General features: G+C 37.0%; 1 protein-coding gene across 1 annotated transcript in view; it reads left to right on the plus strand.

The window, feature by feature from the left end:
• Positions 1-19582, plus strand: part of AGBL4 (AGBL carboxypeptidase 4) — a 1388494-nt gene that overhangs the window by 231497 nt on the left and 1137415 nt on the right. Inside the window, exon 3 of the mRNA XM_082431251.1 lies at positions 13818-13942. Coding sequence (XP_082287377.1) covers positions 13818-13942 — 125 coding nt within the window. The remainder of the gene's footprint in view (positions 1-13817; positions 13943-19582) is intronic.

The raw sequence follows: 19582 nt of genomic DNA on the forward strand, positions 1-19582 counted from the left end.
TTCTAAAAATGTCCCTGCACATTTCAGCCTAGGTCTTGAGGTACACATTCTTTGGGTCTCCTCAATCCTTTTCTCATATTTTGAATGTGGTAACAGAAAATAAAACAGGAAATTTATTTTATTTTATTTTTTGGCCCCGCAGCACGGCTTGCAGGATCTTAGTTTCCTGACCAGGGATCGAACACAGGCCCACAGCAGTGAAAACGTGGAGTCCTAACGACTGAACCACCAGGGAATTCCCAGGAATTTTTTTTTAAAAAACTGATTTAATCTTTGGCCTAAGAACTCCAGTGCTCAAATAATGAAATGGAGAATATCCATTTATATACTGACTCACACATTCCTTGTTATTTTTTCTTTTTATTTATCCTGTATGAGGTTTTCTGAGATTCTAAGATATCTAATTCATTATATTTTTTTATTACATTTGGGGAATTTTTGGCTTATTCTGGGGATCTGTTTATTTTTCTTCCATTTCTTTTTTGTGTTCTTCAGATTATATGACTTTAAAATTGATCCATCTTCAAGTTCACTGACTCTTTACCATCTCTAATTTGGTGTTAAGCCCATCAAGTTAGTTTTTCATTTTAGTTACTGTACTTTTTAGTAATAGAATGTTTATTTGGTCTTTTTTAAAAGTTTTCATTTTTCTGATGAAATTTCCTATCCACTCACACATGAAAATTATAATTTTCTTTAATTCCTGTAACATGTTTTCTTTTTGTTCTTTGACTATAACAGCCAATTTAAAATGTCTTTGTCTGCTAAATAGTACATCTGAATCTCACTGTGGATATGTATTAATTGCTTCTCTCCACTCCTTTAAGGATTAAAATTAATTAATTAGCTAATTAATTAATTAAAGTATCTAGTAAATTTAGATTGTATAATGGATAGAATAGATGATACCTTTTAGAGAATGGATTCTGTTATCCTCTTCTGAAGCAAATTGGTGTTTATTATAGAAGTCAGTTCAATTACTGATCATTTCAAGGCTGATTACCTTAAACTTCTGTAAGCATGGTTTTAAATTTTATTGAGATAGATTTGTCATAATCCCTAGGTATTTCTGAACTACTCTAACTTGGGTCCAAACTTTCTCACACATGAAGGTTTTATCAGAGCTTGGTTTTCAGGGAAAATATAGAATAGTTCTTTCTTTAGGACATGGTTCTTATTTCTAAGGTATGTCCCTTCTGGTATCTCAATTGACTATTATGTCTGAGGTGTTAAAAGTTCTTCCACTTTAGCTGTACTGGGCTCCCAACACCGTCTTACCCAGCATTGCACCATCTCTAGTACAGTTAGTCCCGTACATACAAACCTTCAAGTTGTGACCTTTCAAAGTTGTGAGCGTGCGTTCACATGTCCAATCATGTAAGTTAGTTCACGTGTCTAGTGTACGTGTCACATGCTTGCATCCTCTACAAGTAGTTGTGCTTTTGTGTATTTTACAGTACTGTGTAGAGTACAGTAATACAGTATCTTTACTTCAAGTCCAGGGTGTCTGGAAGCAAACATAAAAGTAGCAGTGATATAGCTGGTACTGCTAAGAAGCACCAAGTGATAACGATGGAAACAAAAGTGAAAATTATTGAGAGAGTGAAGCAAAGCAAAAAGACGATAGACGTTGCTCGTTCTTGTAACATGAATCATTCAACCATCGGCACGATTCTAAAGAACAAGGACAAGATTATGGAACATGTGAAGTCTGCTGTGCTGATGATGTCAACAATAATATTGAGGAAGCGTAGAAAAGTGATGGAGGAGATGGAGAAACTTCTCAGTGTGTGAATGCAGGATCAGCATCAGCATCGGGTCCCACTCAGCTTAATGCTGATTCAAGAGAAAGCTAAAAGCCTTTATGAAGACTTGAAGAAGAAACATGGTGAAGAATCAGAGGCTGCATCTTTTAGTGCCAGCCATGGCTGGTTTCATCGGTTCAAGGCTAGTGCCAACCTTCACAATTTAAAAGTAAGTGGCAAGGCAGCGAGTGTAGATATGGTAGCTGCCCAGGAATTTCCTGAAATGCTTCGAGAAATTATTGATGAAGGCGCGCATTTACCCGAGCAGGTTTTTAACGTGGATGAGACAGGACTGTACTGGAAGAGGATGCGAGACCGAAGTTACATCAGTAAGAAGGAAAAGTTGATGCCAGGCTATAAAGCAGCAAAGGATAGGCTAACTCTGTTGTTTGGTGGCAATGCTTCTGGTGATATGAAGCTAAAACCTCTCTTAGTTTATCTTTCAGAGAACCCAAGAGCCCTTAAAAACATAGCCAAAGGCTCTCTTCCTGTTGTGTGGAAGAGTAACCCCAAAGCCTGGGCTACACAGGCCATTTTCCAGGACTGATTTTTCCACCACTTTATCCCAGAGGTACAGAAATATTGCTTGGAGAAGGACATCCCATTCAACATTCTTTTGCTGCTTGACAATGCTCTGGGCCACCCCCCATTCATGGACGACTTTCATCCCAATGTCAAAGTAGTGCATGTGCCACCGAATATGGTGTCGCTCCAACCTATGGACCAGGAAGTTATAGCGACTTTCAATAAATATTATTTACGTCACACTTTTTGTCAGGCAGTAAAGGCAAGTGATGAATCAGGAACAACCTTGCAACAATTTTAGAAGGACTATAACATCTACAAGGCCATGAAAAACATTGACTTTGCTTGGCGTGAGGTTACGTCTGTCACCATGAATGGGGTTTGGAAAAACCTTTGCCCGCAGGTTGTTCACGATTTTTGTGGATTTGAGAAGGTGGATGAGGAGTCCAAAGAGGTCTTCAGCAACTTAGTGACTCTCAGCAAGAAGCTGGAGCTAGATCTTCAAGAGGACGACTTCATTAAACTCCTTGCTGTGCAACACGAGGAGCTTACTAATGAAAACTTGATGGAATTGGAGGCCCAGAGAAAGGACAAAGAGAGACAAGAGGAAGAAGTAACTGAAGAACTGAAGAGATTCGTGACTCAGGAAATGGTAAGGGGATTTTTTTTATTTAAGGGGACACTGTTAGTTTTTGAGGCACAGGACCCAAACGTAGAACGGTACAGGAAGGTTGCAGCAGCCGTTCAGAATGCAATCCAATGCTACCATGTCATCTATGATGAGAAAAAAAGAGCTACTATCCAGATATCACTGGATCAGTTTTTGAAGAGAGTAGATAGAATTGAATCCAGTGAGGAACCAGAACCTGTGCCATCAACGTCAGGCGTGAGTGAAATTGCACCTTGCTCTCCATCTCCTATTGCTGAAATCCTTCAACTCTACCATCTCCCACCTCCTCCCCCTCCTCCAGTCAGTAACTCTCGTTGCCTGTTCACTCGATGCCAGCCCCGGTATGCAAGCTGTTGTACTGTACTTTTCAAGGTACTGTACTCTAAGATTAAAAATGTTTTCTTTGTTTTTGGTGTTTGTTTTTTTATGCATTATTTGTGTGAAAAGTATTATAAACCTATTACAGTACAGTACTATATAGCCAATTGTATTAGTTGGGTACCTAGGCTAACTTTGTTGGACTTACAAACAAATTGGACTTACGAATGTGCTCTTGGAATGTAAGTCGTTCATATGTAGGGAACTTACTGTATCTCTGTTTTTCTTTCAACACTGAAGTAAGTTCTCTTTGATAAATCTAATGTAGTTTCACCCTGTGCATGTGCTGTCTAGCCCTCAGCCACAGACGTACAAGAAATGATCCTAGAGTTTTCTGGGTTACCCCCTCACTACCACCATCTTGTATAGTTTTCTCCTTTCTAATGCCCTACTCTCAGATTTCAGCTGCTGAAACAGCTTCAAATTTTATTTCTGTACACACAGCTCACGGGATCTCTTTAGTCTGGTTGGTGTCTGGTTACCTGACATAGTTGGGAAGTCTTTCCGTGGTGGAGTCAGTCCTATTGTGGGAGCTCATCTTGTGAGTGTCTCTTCTCTCATGGATTGCTGTATCATGTTGTCTATTTCCTAATGTCTGAAAACAGTTGTTTAATATATTTTCCCAGCTTTAAAATTCTTGACAGTGGGGCTAGTCTCTTTATAGTTACTTCAACATGTCTGAGCCAGAAGTAGAGATGTTGCTTTTCTATCAAATACTTTTTCTGCTTTTGAGACGATCACCTATTTGTTCTTTATTTTGTTAATGTGTTATTTGGATTGATGATCCTTAAATGTTATTTTGTAATAATTCCAACTTTTCATGATCCGCCATCTCTTCTATTGATGATTGGACTAAATTAGCTAGTATTTTCTTTAGTATTTTACATCTAGGCTTGTGAAAGAGATTTACCTATATGTTTCCTATACAAAGCTATACAAAGCTATATTAGCTTTGTGATATAGTCTGAAATCAGGGAGCCTGATTCCTCCAGCTCCATTTTTCGTTCTCAAGATTGCTTTGGCTATTCGGGGTCTTTTGTGTCTCCATACAAATTGTGAAATATTTTGTTCTAGTTTTGTGAAAAATGCCAGTGGTAGTTTGATAGGGATTGCATTGAATCTGTAGATTGCTTTGGGTAGTAGAGTCATTTTCACAATGTTGATTCTTCCAATCCAAGAACGTGGTATATCTCTCCATCTATTTGTATCATCTTTAATTTCTTTCATCAGTGTCCTATAATTTTCTGCATACAGGTCTTTTGTCTCCTTAGGTAGGTTTATTCCTAGATATTTTATTCTTTTTGTTGCAATGGTAAACGGGAGTGTTTTCTTAATTTCACTTTCAGATTTTTCATCATTAGTGTATAGAAATGCAAGAGATTTCTGTGCATTAATTTTGTATCCTGTTACTTTACCAAATTCATTGATTAGCTCTAGTAGTTTTCTGGTAGCATCTTTAGGATTCTCTATGTATAGTATCATGTCATCTGCAAACAGTGACAGCTTTACTTCTTCTTTTCCGATTTGGATTCCTTTTATTTCTTTGTCTTCTCTGATTGCTGTGGCTAACACTTCCAAAACTATGTTGAATAATAGTGGTGAGAGTGGGCAGCCTTGTCTTGTTCCTGATCTTAGTGGAAATGGTTTCAGTTTTTCACCATTGAGGACAATGTTGGCTGTGGGTTTGTCATATATGGCCTTTATTATGTTGAGGAAAGTTCCCTCTATGCCTACTTTCTGCAGGGCTTTTATCATAAATTGGTGTTGAATTTTGTCAAAAGCTTTCTCTGCATCTATTGAGATGATCATATGGTTTTTCTCCTTCAATTTGTTAATATGATGTATCATGTTGATTGATTTGCATATATTGCAGAATCCTTGCATTCCTGGAATCAACCCCACTTGATCCTGGTGTATAATCCTTTTAATGTGCTGTTGGATTCTGTTTGCTAGTATTTTGTTGAGGATTTTTGCATCTATGTTCATCAGTGATATTGGCCTGTAGTCTTCTTTCTTTGTGACATCTTTGTCTGGTTTTGGTATCAGGGTGATGGTGGCCTCGTAGAATGAGTTTGGGAGTGTTCCTCCCTCTGCAATATTTTGGAAGAGTTTGAGAAGGATAGGTGTTAGCTCTTCTCTAAATGTTTGATAGAATTCGCCTGTGAAGCCATCTGTTCCGGGGCTTTTGTTTGTTGGAAGATTTTTAATCACAGTTTCCATTTCAGTGCTTGTGATTGGTCTGTTCATATTTTCTGTTTCTTCCTGGTTCAGTCTCGACAGGTTGTGCATTTCTAAGAATCTGTCCATTTCTTCCAGGTTGTCCATTTTATTGGCATAGATTTGCTTGTAGTAATCTCTCATGATCGTTTGTATTTCTGCAGTGTCAGTGGTTACTTCTTCTTTTTCGTTTCTAATTCTATTGATTTGAGTCTTCTCCCTTTTTCTCTTGATGAGTCTGGCTAATGGTTTATCAATTTTGTTTATCTTCTCGAAGAACCAGCTTTTAGTTTCATTGATTTTTGGTATTGTTTCCTTCATTTCTTTTTCATTTATTTCTGATCTGATCTTTATGATTTCTTTCCGTCTGCTAGCTTTGGGGGTTTTTTTGCTCTTCTTTCTCTAATTTCTTTAGGTGCAAGGTTAGGTTGTTTATTCGAGATGTTTCCTGTTTCTTGATGTAGGCTTGTATTGCTATAAACTTCCCTCTTAGAACTACTTTTGCTGCATCCCATAGGTTTTGGGTCGTCGTGTCTCCATTGTCATTTGTTTCTAGGTATTTTTTGATTTCCCCTTTGATTTTTTCAGTGATCACTTTGTTATTAAGTAGTGTATTGTGTAGCCTCCATGTGTTTGTATTTTTTACAGATCTTTTCCTATAATTGATATCTAGTCTCATACCGTTGTGGTCAGAAAAGATACTTGATACGATTTCAATTTTCCTAAATTTACCAAGGCTTGATTTGTGACCGAAGATATGATCTATCCTGGAGAATGTTCCATGAGCACTTGAGAAAAATGTGTATTCTGTTGTTTTTGGGTGGAATGTCCTATAAATATCAATTAAGTCCATCTTGTTTAATGTATCATTTACAGCTTGTGTTTCCTTATTTATTTTCATTTTGGATGGTCTGTCCATTGGTGAAAGTGGGGTGTTAAAGTCCCCTACTATGATTGTGTTACTGTCGATTTCCCCTTTTATGGCTGTTAGTATTTGCCTTATGTATTGAGGCACTCCTATGTTGGGTGCATAAATATTTACAATTGTTATACCTTCCTCTTGGATTGATCCCTTGATCATTATATAGTGTCCTTCTTTGCTTCTTGTAATAGTCTTTATTTGAAAGTCTATTTTGTCTGATATGAGAATTGCTACTTCAGCTTTCTTTTGATTTCCATTTGCATGGAATATCTTTTTCCATCCCCTCACTTTCAGTCTGTATGTGTCTCTAGGTCTGAAGTGGGTCTCCTGTAGACAGCATATATATGGGTCTTGTTTTTGTATCCATTCAGCCAGTCTGTGTCTTTTGGTGGAAGCATTTAATCCATTTACATTTAAGGTAATTATTGATATGTATGTTCCTATTCCCATTTTCTTAAATATTTTGGGTTTGTTATTGTAGGTGTTTTCCTTCTCTTGTGTTTCTTGCCTAGAGAAGTTCCTTTAGCATTTGTTGTAAAGCTGGTTTGGTGGTGCTGAACTCTCTCAGCTTTTGCTTGTCTGTAAAGGTTTTAATTTCTCCATCAAATCTGAATGAGATCCTTGCTGGGTAGAGTAACCTTGGTTGTAGGTTTTTCTCCTTCATGACTTTAAGTATATCCTGCCACTCCCTTCTGGCTTGCAGAGTTTCTGCTGAAAGATCAGCTGTTAACCTTATGGGGATTCCCTGTGTGTTATTTGTTGTTTTTCCCTTGCTGCTTTTAATATGTTTTCTTTATATTTAATTTTTGATAGTTTGATTAATATGTGTCTTGGCGTGTTTCTCCTTGGATTTATCCTGTATGGGACTCTCTGTGCTTCCAGGACTTGATTAACTATTTCCTTTCCCATCTTAGGGAAGTTTTCAACTATAATCTCTTCAAATATGTTCTCAGTCCCTTTCTTTTTCTCTTCTTCTTCTGGGACCCCTATAATTCGAATGTTGGTGCGTTTAATGTTGTCCCAGAGGTCTCTGAGACTGTCCTCAGTTCTTTTCATTCTTTTTTCTTTATTCTGCTCTGCAGTAGTTATTTCCACTATTTTATCTTCCAGGTCACTTATCCGTTCTTCTGCCTCAGTTATTCTGCTATTGATCCAGTCTAGAGTATTTTTAATTTCATTTATTGTGTTTTTCATCGTTGCTTGGTTCCTCTTTAGTTCTTCTATGTCCTTGTTAAATGTTTCTTGCATTTTGTCTATTCTATTTCCAAGATTTTGGATCATCTTTACTATCATTATTCTGAATTCTTTTTCAGGTAGACTACCTATTTCCTCTTCATTGGTTAGGTCTGGTGTGTTTTGACCCTGCTCCTTCACCTGCTATGTGTTTTTTTGTCTTCTCATTTTGCTTATCTTACTGTGTTTGGGGTCTGCTTTTCACAGGCTGCAGGTTCGTAGTTCCCGTTGTTTTTGGTATCTGTCCCGAGTGACTAAGGTTTGTTCAGTGGGTTGTGTAGGCTTCCTGGTGGAGGGGACTAGTGCCTGTGTTCTGGTGGATGAGGTTGGATCTTGTCTTTCTGATGGGCACGTCCACGTCTGGTGGTGTGTTTTAGGGTGTCTGTGGCCTTATTGTGATTTTAGGCAGCGTCTCTGCTAATGGATGGGGCTGTGTTCCTGTCTTGCTAGTTGTTTCACATAGGGTGTCCAGCACTGTAGCTTGCTGGTCGTTGAGTGAAGGTGGGTCTTGATGTTGAGACGGAGATCTCTGAGAGATTTTCGCCGTTTGGTATTACGTGGCGCTGGGAGGTCTCTTGTGGACCAGTGTTCTGAAGTTGGCTCTCCCACCTCAGAGGCACAGCCCTGATGCCTGGCTGGAGCACCAAGAGCCTTTCATCCACACGGCTCAGAATAAAAGGGAGAAAAAAACAGAAAGAAAGAAAGAAAGAGGATAAAATAAAATAAAACTATTATAATAAAACATAAGAAAAAAAATTAAGAATAAATTTATTAAGAAAAAATTTATTTAAAAAAATAGATTTATTAATTTTTATAATAAAAATAAGAAAAAAATTAAGAAACAATTTATTAAGAAAAAGTTTTAATTTTTAAAAATAAAGAATATGAAAAAACTTATTAAAAAATTTTTTTAATTTCTAAAAATAGGAAATAAGGAAAAAATTATTAAGAAAACATTTATTAGGAAAAAAATTTGTTTAAGTAAAAAAAGAAAAAAAAAAAAAAATGGATGGACCTAACCCTAGGACTAATGGTGAAAGCAAAGCTATACAGACAAAATCTCACCCAGAAGCATACACATATACACTCACAAAAAAAGGAAAAGGGGAAAAATTAATAAATCCTGCTCCCAAAATCCACCTGCTGAATTTGGGATGATTTGTTGTCTATTCAGGTATTCAACAGATGCAGGCACATCAAGTTGTTTGTGGAGCTTTAATCCGCTGCTTCTGAGGCTGCTGGGAGAGATTTCCCTTTCTCTTCTTTGTTCGCACAGCTCCCGGGGTTCAGCTTTGGATTTGGACCCGCCTCTGCATGTAGGTTGCCTGAGGGCGTCTGTTCCCCGCCCAGACAGAACGGGGTTAAAGGAGCAGCTGCTTCAGGGGGCTCTGGCTCACTCCGGCTGGGGGGAGGGAGGGGTACGGATCCGGGGCGAGCCTGCGGCGGCAGAGGCTGGCGTGACGTTGCAGCAGCCTGAGGCACGCCGTGCGTTCTCCCGGGGAAGTTGTCCCCAGATCACCCGACCCTGGCAGTGGAGGGCTGCACCGGCTCCTGGGAGGGGCGGTGTGGAGAGTGACCTGTGTTCGCACACAGGCTTCTTGGTGGCGGCAGCAGCAGCCTTAGCTTCTCCTGCCCGTCTCTGGGGTCCGCTCTGATAGCCGCGGCTCGCGCCCGCCTCTGGGGTCCGCGCTGATAGCCACGGCTTGCGCCTGCCTCTGGGGACCGCGCTGATAGCCGCGGCTCGCGCCCGCCTCTGGAGTTCGTTTAGGCGGCGCTCTGAATCCCCTCTCCTTGCACGCTGTGAAACAAAGAGGCAAGAAAAAGTCTCTTGCCTCTTCGGCAGCTGCAGACTTTTTCCCGGACTCCCTCCCGGCTAGCACCGAAGCCTGAGCCTCAGCTCCCAGCCCCCGCCTGCCCCGGCGGCTGAGCAGACAAGCCTCTGGGGCTGGTGAGTGCTGCTCGGCGCCGAGCCTCCATGCGGAAATCTCTCCATTTTTCCCTCTGCGCCCCTGTGGCTGCGCTCTCCTCCATGGCTCTGAAGCTTCCCCCCTCTGCCACCCGCAGTCTCTGCCCACGAAGGGGCTTCCTAGTGTGTGGGAACCTTTCCTCCTTCACAGCTCCCTCCCACTGGTACAGGTCCCGTCCCTATTCTTTTGTCTCTGTTATTTCTTTTTTCTTTTGCCCTACCCAAGTACGTGGGGATTTTCTTGCCTTTTGGGAGGTCTGATGTCTTCTGCCAGCGTTCAGTGGGTGTTCTGTAGGAGCAGTTCCATGTGTAGATGTATTTCTACTGTATCTGTGGGAAGGAAGGTGATCTCCGCGTCTTACTCTTCCGCCATCTTGCCTCCTGTCCCTAGATATCCTTTTAAATCACATTTTCAAATTGTCTAAATCCTTTCTGAATATTATCTTGGTTTTTCTCAGTTTGTGGTATTGGTATGTTAAAATTTCTCACCATATTTCTAAATTTGTCTCTATCTTCTTTTATTTTGTCAAATTTTACTTATATATTTTGAAGATCTATTGTTAGTTGTATATACTTTTAAGATTTTTGTATCTTGTTGATGGACTTACCTGTTTTGCATCATGAAATATCTCTGTTCATTTCTAGTAACGTTTCTTGATTTAAAGCCTACCTTGTCTGAGATAAATATAGCTACATTAGCTTTTTTTTGATAGTGCTTTCCTATTAAAACTTTTTCATTAAATTAATAAGTATTGTACCCTCTACAACATAGGGCTCAGTAAATATTTTTGGCTGATGATAGTTGAAAAGACCATTTATTTTCAGTCTTTCTGTGCTCTTAAATGTAAAGTTTGTCTTTATAAGCAATATATATAGTTGTTTTCTTTATCCAGAGTATTTTTATCTCTATTTGTAATATTTAGTCCATTTATACTTAACACATTTATTGATATATTTGTGTTTAAAATCTACATATAATTTTTTTTGTATTTGTCCTATATTTTAAATTCTTATTTGCTTTTTTTTTTCCTTTCATATAAGTGGAAGGGAACCAGATGATATAGAGGCATGGCCAGCTTATTTCAATAGCTGTTTTCAGAACATCATCAATTGGCACTTTGTTGAAATATTACTGGTAATACAAGGAAAGCATTTTTATGCATACACACAGAGAGAATACTCCTCATAGAAATGGTGAAGAAGGCCAACAGAATAGTTACAGAAGACCAAAGACCAGATGCTTATTATTATTTGGAACTGTAAACTTAGTGAAAGCAAAGACCTTTTTGTTTGACTTACTATCTGTTCTATTTTATAGTACATAGTATAGTACTTTTTGAATGAATAACTGATTGAATGGCTGAAGAACTGAATTGGCTGTAGCTATGGTATATTCCAAAGCGTAACACAGTGGAGTCAGAAGTCTTTGTTTCAAGGTCTCGCCATGGTGCTTTAAAGCATGAACTTAAGCAAGCACTAAACATTCCTGAGTCTCAGTTTACTCATTATGGGGTCATGGTGAGGCTTTAGTAATATAAAGGATCTGAAATAATTTTGAAACTGTAAATTTTAAGACACATATGGTGCATTATTATTAGGCACAATACATAGCAACAATTTTAAGACATGTTATTATTAATCAGAATCCATTTATAGTGCTCCAGAATTAAAAACAAAATAAAAATCTTCTTTCCTTTGAGCATTGAAATGTACATTAATGTTTAATTTTTCAACCGTGAACTTTTAGAAGTCAAGAAAACAGTGGCTTTTTAACTTTTTGTTGTTTTAAGGATAGTAAGTTTTTATTAAGGATTATAACTTATATTGTACCTTCAGTGTGTATTATCTTTATATTCTTCCAACCAGCTTTTTTAGTAGAAGCTGTTGTCTAGTGGCTAGAGACATATTGTTTGAATTCAAATCCCAGCTGACTCATACTTGCTTACATGCTGTATAGCTTTGGATAAGTTATTTTATATCTTCATCCCTTGTTTTTTTCATATGTAAAATGGGGATAGTAATGGTTTCTACCACGTGAGTGTTGTTGTGAGAATTAAATAGGTTAGTATACCTAGCATTTGGGACAGTATGTGGCATGTAGAAATGCTCAGAAAATGTTAATTTTCTATTGAAAATTCGTGTTAATATCAGTTATATACTAGTTAAAATTAATGTTCATTAATTAACTTAGAGATAAATATTCATATTTCTATTTATATGATTCTTACTTTATAGTTGAAAAAGCAGAGGTTGATAGAGGTTAAGTGAATTTTCCAAGGTCACTCAGTAAGTGACAGAGCTAAAACTTGAGTCTAGATCTTCTGATTTCAAGTTTAGTCCTCTCATGTAATAAGTGTTCTGCCCTCTACAACAGAAGCTTAGTAAATATTTTTGGAGGATAATATTTGAAAGGACCATTTCATTGAAGAATCTCCTTGGAAATTCTGAAGACAATTGAAACTAGAAAGATTAAAAGCTTTTGGTCTTGATTAGCTCTTATTTGTATTTTGCCATCAATGCATTTTTAAAAATATTTATGTACTTAACTTGAGGTAACTGATCGTTCTGGTTCTGGAAGGAGGAATACGTTTGGTTTCTCCACCCACATTTTGATGAGAGCAGACAAAAATCACCCTAAGATTAATTGATTTGGTTTTGAAGGAAGGGTTCTCTTATTGTCTTGGATCACTGCCTGATCATTCCTAGAATCAGGCAGCCAAAGAATGTTACAGCTGAAAGGAACCTTAGAAGTTAGGTAACTCAATATTCTCATTTTACAGATGAGGCCCTGAGAGGGTAAGTAACTTACCCATTGTTGCACAGTGAGTCAATTGAGCTTGAATTCAGGTCTGATGATTCCCAGGCTAGTACTGCATCTACTACACCTGTTGCTCAGAAAAACAAGTGACATGCCAGTAGAACTAGTAAAAGAAATAATTTAAAACTTTGGTGGATATAAGATTAAAGTTTAATTCTGAGTGTTCTTTTGGAGAAAGATAGGCTAGAGCTCATTTTTTGGGGATGACTTATGGAATTATTATTTTTTAATTTTTTTTTAAATTGAAGTATAGTTGATTTACAGTGTTCTGTTAATTTCCTGTACAGCAGAGTGACTCAGTTATACACATATATACATTCTTTTTTATATTATTTTCCATTATGGTTTATCCCAGGATATTGAATATCGTTCCCTGTGCTATACAGTAGGACCTTACTGTTAAAAGTAGGATGTTGCTGTGCTCTTCAAGTACAATACTATACTGACTTCTCAATCAATTGCTTTGTTGCTTTCTATAGTCGTGTTTACTCTTCTTTAGTTGTTGATTATCTGGTTTGGGAATTTACAAGACTCTTAGCTTTTATTTTTATCCCATCCCACTGTTAATATTTTGGGCAATTTATCACTCATGAGAATATCAGGCAGAGAGAGGAGAGACAAAGAATGGGACTCACACCCAAGTATATACATTTTTGATATGCCTGTTCTGTTGGTGGAGGAAATGGAAATTAATCTCATGGTTGTTTGCGACTTTACCATTATTATTGTTATGTAGCAACTACTTCTAATTTTTGTTTAAACCTTACTCTGCTTTATATATTCTCTAACATGTTCTGATAGAAGTTCGGAAATACACCAAACACAGTACAAACTGCATAACCGTGTTGTGAGAATTAAACAAGATCAAATATATTAGAGGTAATTTGTATACTATAATGCTTAATACAAAATACATGAGGTATTATCATCTTTGGTTTTCTAACTAGGAAACTGAAGTTTGGTTGTGATTCTTACTTGGTTCACAGGCACTTGCCACATGCTCTATATAGCATCCCAATCTGTCAAAGATACTTGTAGCACAAATAGATCTGCTAGGTCATAAAGATAGAAAGAGTTGCTTGTACCACAGCCTAGACTAGCTGAAAAACCTCCTCTTTCTGGACTACATTCAGAGTTGGCAGCCCTGCAGATTGTGAAAAATGAACCTATAAGTACTGAGTGATGACAAATGTCATTGTCAGAGCTCATAATATTTAAATGTATATACCATTGAGCTTCATGAACTTCTATTAAAACCCAGTTCTCTTAATTTTTATTAACAGGTAACCTTGGACGGGTGGACCAGGTCTCTGAGTTTGAGTATGATTTATTCATTAGGCCGGATACCTGTAATCCACGCTTCCGAGTCTGGTTCAACTTTACTGTTGAGAACGTGAAAGAATCACAGGTGAGAGAAATAGTGGATACCTTCAGTGTGGTTTTGGTAGGAAGATTATGGTTTTGTGTTATTTTAGTAATATCAAAATAATGACCATATTAGGAATATATTCTTGTATATGTGCTGTAGTGATATCATTTTATTTTAAGAGATAGAGAGTAACAGGTATAATATGCTGACTTTTGTTAAATGGTGGTTATGAAAAAAACAAATAGATTATCTGAGAACTCAAAGTGTTCTTTACCGATGGAAGCATTAGCGTTATGTGCTAGGCTTCCTTGGGGGACACTATAAGGAACCATTTCAAGTGACTTGCTATTATGTTTATTATAGAGTGCTGTTCTGTATGTTATTTTTTTCACAAGACTCAGTTTCAGAAAAAGCTTTTCTTCTCCTATATAACAAGGTGTTTCTATCTTAACAATATGATTCTTATAACTCATCCTACTTTTCCCTTTGCTTTGGCTGCTGGAAAACTCTGAGCCAATTTTATAGCCCAATATAATGACTCTGGAAAGCTTTTTTGCTTGTGTTTTTGTACACTAACTTTTCTGTTATTCTGATAGTATTACTCTATCTTTAACCACGATTACTTCATCTACATTTTCTAACATAACAGTGTATTTTTTATAATCCTGTTCAAATCTGTTTTGAACAAAGTATTGATGAAAATAGAGAGAACTAACGACATATGCTTTGAAAAACATTAATAAAAATCTAACCCTAAGAAATCAGTTATCATTATTATATTGAGACAGCTGATTCTGGAAGACTTTGCACAAACTTTGTACACATAGTGATAGGATTCTTTTAAGCAAATGAAGCATAGCCCTATAATCTAACATCTGCCTTCTTCCTTCGGGGTCATTTTTTTCTAGCATATTTGGGAGAAAGTGAGGAGTTTGTTTAATTTCCCTTCCCAAGTCAATCTATTCTGCTTGCTCTTTCACCTGGTTGCTTGCTTCTCTCTGTCTTCTTTCAACTGCAACTTGAGTCATGTGTTAGGTAGGCAGTGGTCAGTGTCTGGAATTTAGGGACCCTCATTTGTCCTTGACACAATGCTGTTCCTGGCATGCTGGCTTCAGCAGAAGAGGGGTTCAGGAACAGCCACTTCACTTTACTACTGATTCTTTTAATTTTCTACAACACCACTGACACAGGACTGGGTGTATGTAATGCTTACTGATGTTTAGAGCTAACTAGAAGGAATTAAATATATGGGAGAGCTTTGAACATGGTTAGCTATATATGATATAGAAATTTAGGACAGTGGGAAAAAAGTTAAACCTCACACAGATTGTTGCTCTAGGGCAAACTTTAGTTCCTTGCTTTGCTTCTTAGTTTGACTTACTCTCCCATGAGAGAATTCCTTTTTCAGTTTTTCATAGTAAGAATAATATTCCTTCCCTGAAACCACCTTTGGGAAACCTACACTTTGCCTACAGGGCTTCACTTGTCCCTAGGATTGTCCCTCTTATTCCGGCAAGACAATCAATGATCCTCAAAGTGCTTTTTCCGAAGTCTATGTTACTGACTCTTGAGAGTATAACTCACAACAGCAGGCTTTAGCCACATGTACAAGACTGAATCTTGGCACTCCAAGTTTGGGTTCCCTATGAAGATATCTCTGCTACCATGAGGTAAGCATATACCCCTCATTCTTCTGTTGGTGTGCCTGTCTCATGTCAGTAACTTACAATTGTCACATACACACACCACTGAAAAACAAACAGTAATTCTGAGGCAGTATAGTCAATTCATATTAAGGAAAGGAAACATTTTCTTTAAAGCAGTATAATCTGCCAGGATTTCTAAATTCATAAAGGGGATTACTCTTTTCCTGTTTATGCACAGCACATGCATACCTTTCAACTTGCCTACTGTAACCAGGAATCCACTAACTCCTGACAAATGAGACCTATTACTTTTCAAGGAACGAAGTCTGTTCTTATATCCTTTGCTAAGTAGAGACCTAACAGAAACTCTGAAATTATAGTGGTTTTTTTTTTAACTTTGGTCCATGTTGAATTCCTAGTCTAGTTTTTCTTTCATGTTAGTCTCTCATAAAGACTATCCTTATATAGCTCCTATGGTCAGGTGCGGGGGTTGCAGAGCGGTGGGATGGCTAGAGTGTTAGGAAAATGTGTTTCTTAAGTTACATATCACCTGGGATAGTCTTTTGGACAAGTTGGTCATACATTTCAAAGTTTCTTGTTCTTTGCTCTTCTAGTTTGCTTACAGGTATATTCATTTTGTTGCTTAAAATGTCTCTTACAGGGTGTTATAATTTTCATACTACATGTTAAAGTCATACAGTCTCTTTTGAATCTTCTCTATCAATCAAGGAAGTAACATGAATATGTTCCAAGTTATTCTAATAAGAGAGTTGGTGCTGTTTTATGGATACTTATTTTTAAAGTTGAAGGAACCAATATTTGCTCGGTCTGTCTGAGTTCGATCTTCATATCCAGTGTTATCCTACCCTTGTTACAATTAGAAATCATGAGCATGTTTATCTGGTTTCCTGGAGCCTGATGCTTTATCAACCTCTTTCTGTGGGCCATTGCTTCATCAACTGTAATCACATTATACAGTTATGGAAATCTGTCTCAAGAAGGCATAAAGATCTGCTGGAAAGATATAATACATATCTCTAGCTCACAGGATATTTGTTTTCATGGTTGTCTACATGAAAAAGAATGGTTTTACTATTAAGTTTGACTTGTGAGGCCTGCTTTTATGATGTGTCTTCCTGTAATCTTTTTCCATCTCTCCAATTTCCTTTAAAATGAGACCTTCATGAATGTAATCTAGTCAGGAGCCTTATTTAGGGTTTGGTACTAGCGGGTAAAAGAAATATTAGTCATCAAAGACTGACTCCACTAAAAATCAAAGCATCAAATATACTGTATAAACAGGTCTAGCTTTGGGGTTATCTTCCTTATGTTTTTAGAAAGTGATAAAAGCTTGGAACATATGGTGCTGTATTCCAGGACCGATATATTAACCCCCTGAAGTAGTTGTTAAATAGTACATTTGCAAGAATCTATGATAACTAAACATCCCAGTATCTTTATTGAAAAGTAATCTTCTCTCTGAAAAACCTATATTAAATATTCTTATGTAGAAATTTATTATTGATGCAGCAGAACACTTGTGTGATGTGAAAGCAAATCTTTCTATTTAAATACGGTAAAACTTCAGCCAATAAGAAGAAATAAAATGATGTGCCTGGACTGTTGGAACTGTTTTCTTTATAATCTTTTTTCTCTTTGAGTTAATTTTTTCCCCTTTCTGATTATAAAAGTATCCAATGCTCACTGTAGAAAATTTGGAAAATATAGATAATTATTAGAAGCAGAGAAAAAGCACATGCCCCCCCCACCCCCCGATACACACACCCATAATCTTACTACCTAGAAGCAAATACTATTAACTTTTGGCATATTTACGTCTAGGCTTATTTATTTTCTATTTTATTTTTGGAGCATAATTAAATTTGTACCATATATACATTTTTATATCTTACTTATAAGGAAGCTAAGTGGTATCACAAGCAATTTTCTGTCATTAAAAACATCATAAACATGGCTGCACAATAGCTATGTACTATTGGACCATTTCTTTAAATCTTGGGCATAAAGATTATTTTCCATTATCGGTTGTTATAAATAAACTGTAGTAAACATCTTTATGCGTGAAGTGTTACCCAGATTTCATTTTGCTTCCTTAGGATAAATTCCTTGAGGGAAATTGATGAGCAAAGTATATTAATATTTTAAAAACTCTTTATTCATATTTCTAAATTGCTGCCAGACAATTTATGGTATGTTTTCTGTCCTATCAGCAGTCAGTGAGATGCTTTTTCTTTAATTTCTTGTTTTCAAATGCTTAATGAACTCAGAAGTTCATACATTTAGAATAAATTGTTTCTTTTTTCTCTCTTACTTTGAATATAATGCAATGTTTCAGGCCTCTAGTCATAAAGGAATTAACTGCATTCCAGTAACGTGAGACAACAAAACATACCAATTTATCATTTTGACTCTTTCTTAATTCATCAATCCTGTTTTGTCTGGGTGTGCCAACAGAGTTTCCTCTGAGGTTTATAATGTGAAATTTTTTTTTAGAAGTTTTTTTTTTTAACAATGAAATATTTCTCACATTATTATAAGCAGTAATGTAGCTTAAATACACACACGCATGCGTGCACACACACACACATATTTTTATATATGACATGTCTGAATTGGACTTTAAAAATTCCAAGAGTTTGCTGCTGCTTTAGTCTCCATCCTGGAGATTTCAGTCTCAGTAAAACTTCATCCTGGCTATGGCCAGATTTGACAGTAAACAGAGGCAACATATCATGATAGAAAGATCGCAGGACAATGGATTCAAACAGACTTGGGTTTATATACTGAGTCATACTTATGAGCTGTTTTACCATTGATCGGTTAAATTAATCTCTTGGCACCTCAGTTTTCCATCTGTAAAGCAAAGATGATAATACTATTTCATGTGAGTCTTGTGCAAATTAAATGGGAAAATGCAGCTAAAGAGCCTACCATGGTGTTTGGTAGATAGATAATAGAGATTCACTACTTGATGGCTATTGTTTTTACTAAAACACCTCAACAGTAGAAACAAGACTAAAAACAGCGAAAGGAAAAACTACCACAACAAATTATCACTGATTATTACTACTGTTTTTGTTCTGCTCTTCTTCCTTCTCTTTCTCCTTCTTCTAGTCCTTTTCTTCATCTTCTTTCTTCTTCTTTCAAATCTGCTATTGCAAAATATCATCATCATCATCATCATCAACATAATCATCATCATCAAGCAAATTGTAATCGTTATGAATATGTACTCTATATTAGACATGCCTGAATTCCAGGCCTAGCTCTGCCAATTACTTTCTATGTCTGTGATAAAAGCCTCCTAACTGGCTCCCTGTTTATATTCTAGGCCTACCCTGTCTTTAATGTGTACTCTTAACAGGGAAATGGGAGTAATTTTATGATGTAGATCGTATCATATGACTACTCTGTTAAACTCCTCTAATTAATTTTTGCATCTCAGAGTAAAAGATGATATCTCTAAAATGGTCCACTAGATCCTGCAAAATCATTGGTCCAACCCACCTATCCTACCCTACAACATACGCACTTCTTTGACCACATTTCCTACTACTTTCTGCCTTGCCCACACAGCTCTGGCTTCTTTGCTGTACCTCAAGCCAGGCATGTTTCCACCTTAGAGCATTGGCTTATGGCTTAGGGCAATGACTATTCCCATTTGCACTTTCTATCAGATATTTGTATAACAAATTTCCTTACTTCCTTTGTCTTTGCTCAAATGCCACATTCTCTATGAGGCCAATCTTAGTGACTATTCATTTTGTCCTCCTCCACACACCCCACATACTCTGTTCTACTTTTTCTTTTAGAAACTATCACTTTATAATATAGTGTTTAATTAATTCTTTTATATATTATGTCTATTTTTTGTCTTTCTCTTTGCTCTCAACGATACACATAGGCTTATTTAAAGTTTTCTTAGTGCAGGCCTAATGTAGTGATGGTTGTTGGGTCTTTCTGGGTCCAGACACGACCCTTCTGGAGCATCTACTGAGTGCTCCAGATGTTC

The sequence above is a fragment of the Balaenoptera physalus genome (assembly GCF_965194825.1).
Source record: "Balaenoptera physalus genome assembly, chromosome: 1".
Lineage (NCBI taxonomy): Eukaryota > Metazoa > Chordata > Mammalia > Artiodactyla > Balaenopteridae > Balaenoptera > Balaenoptera physalus.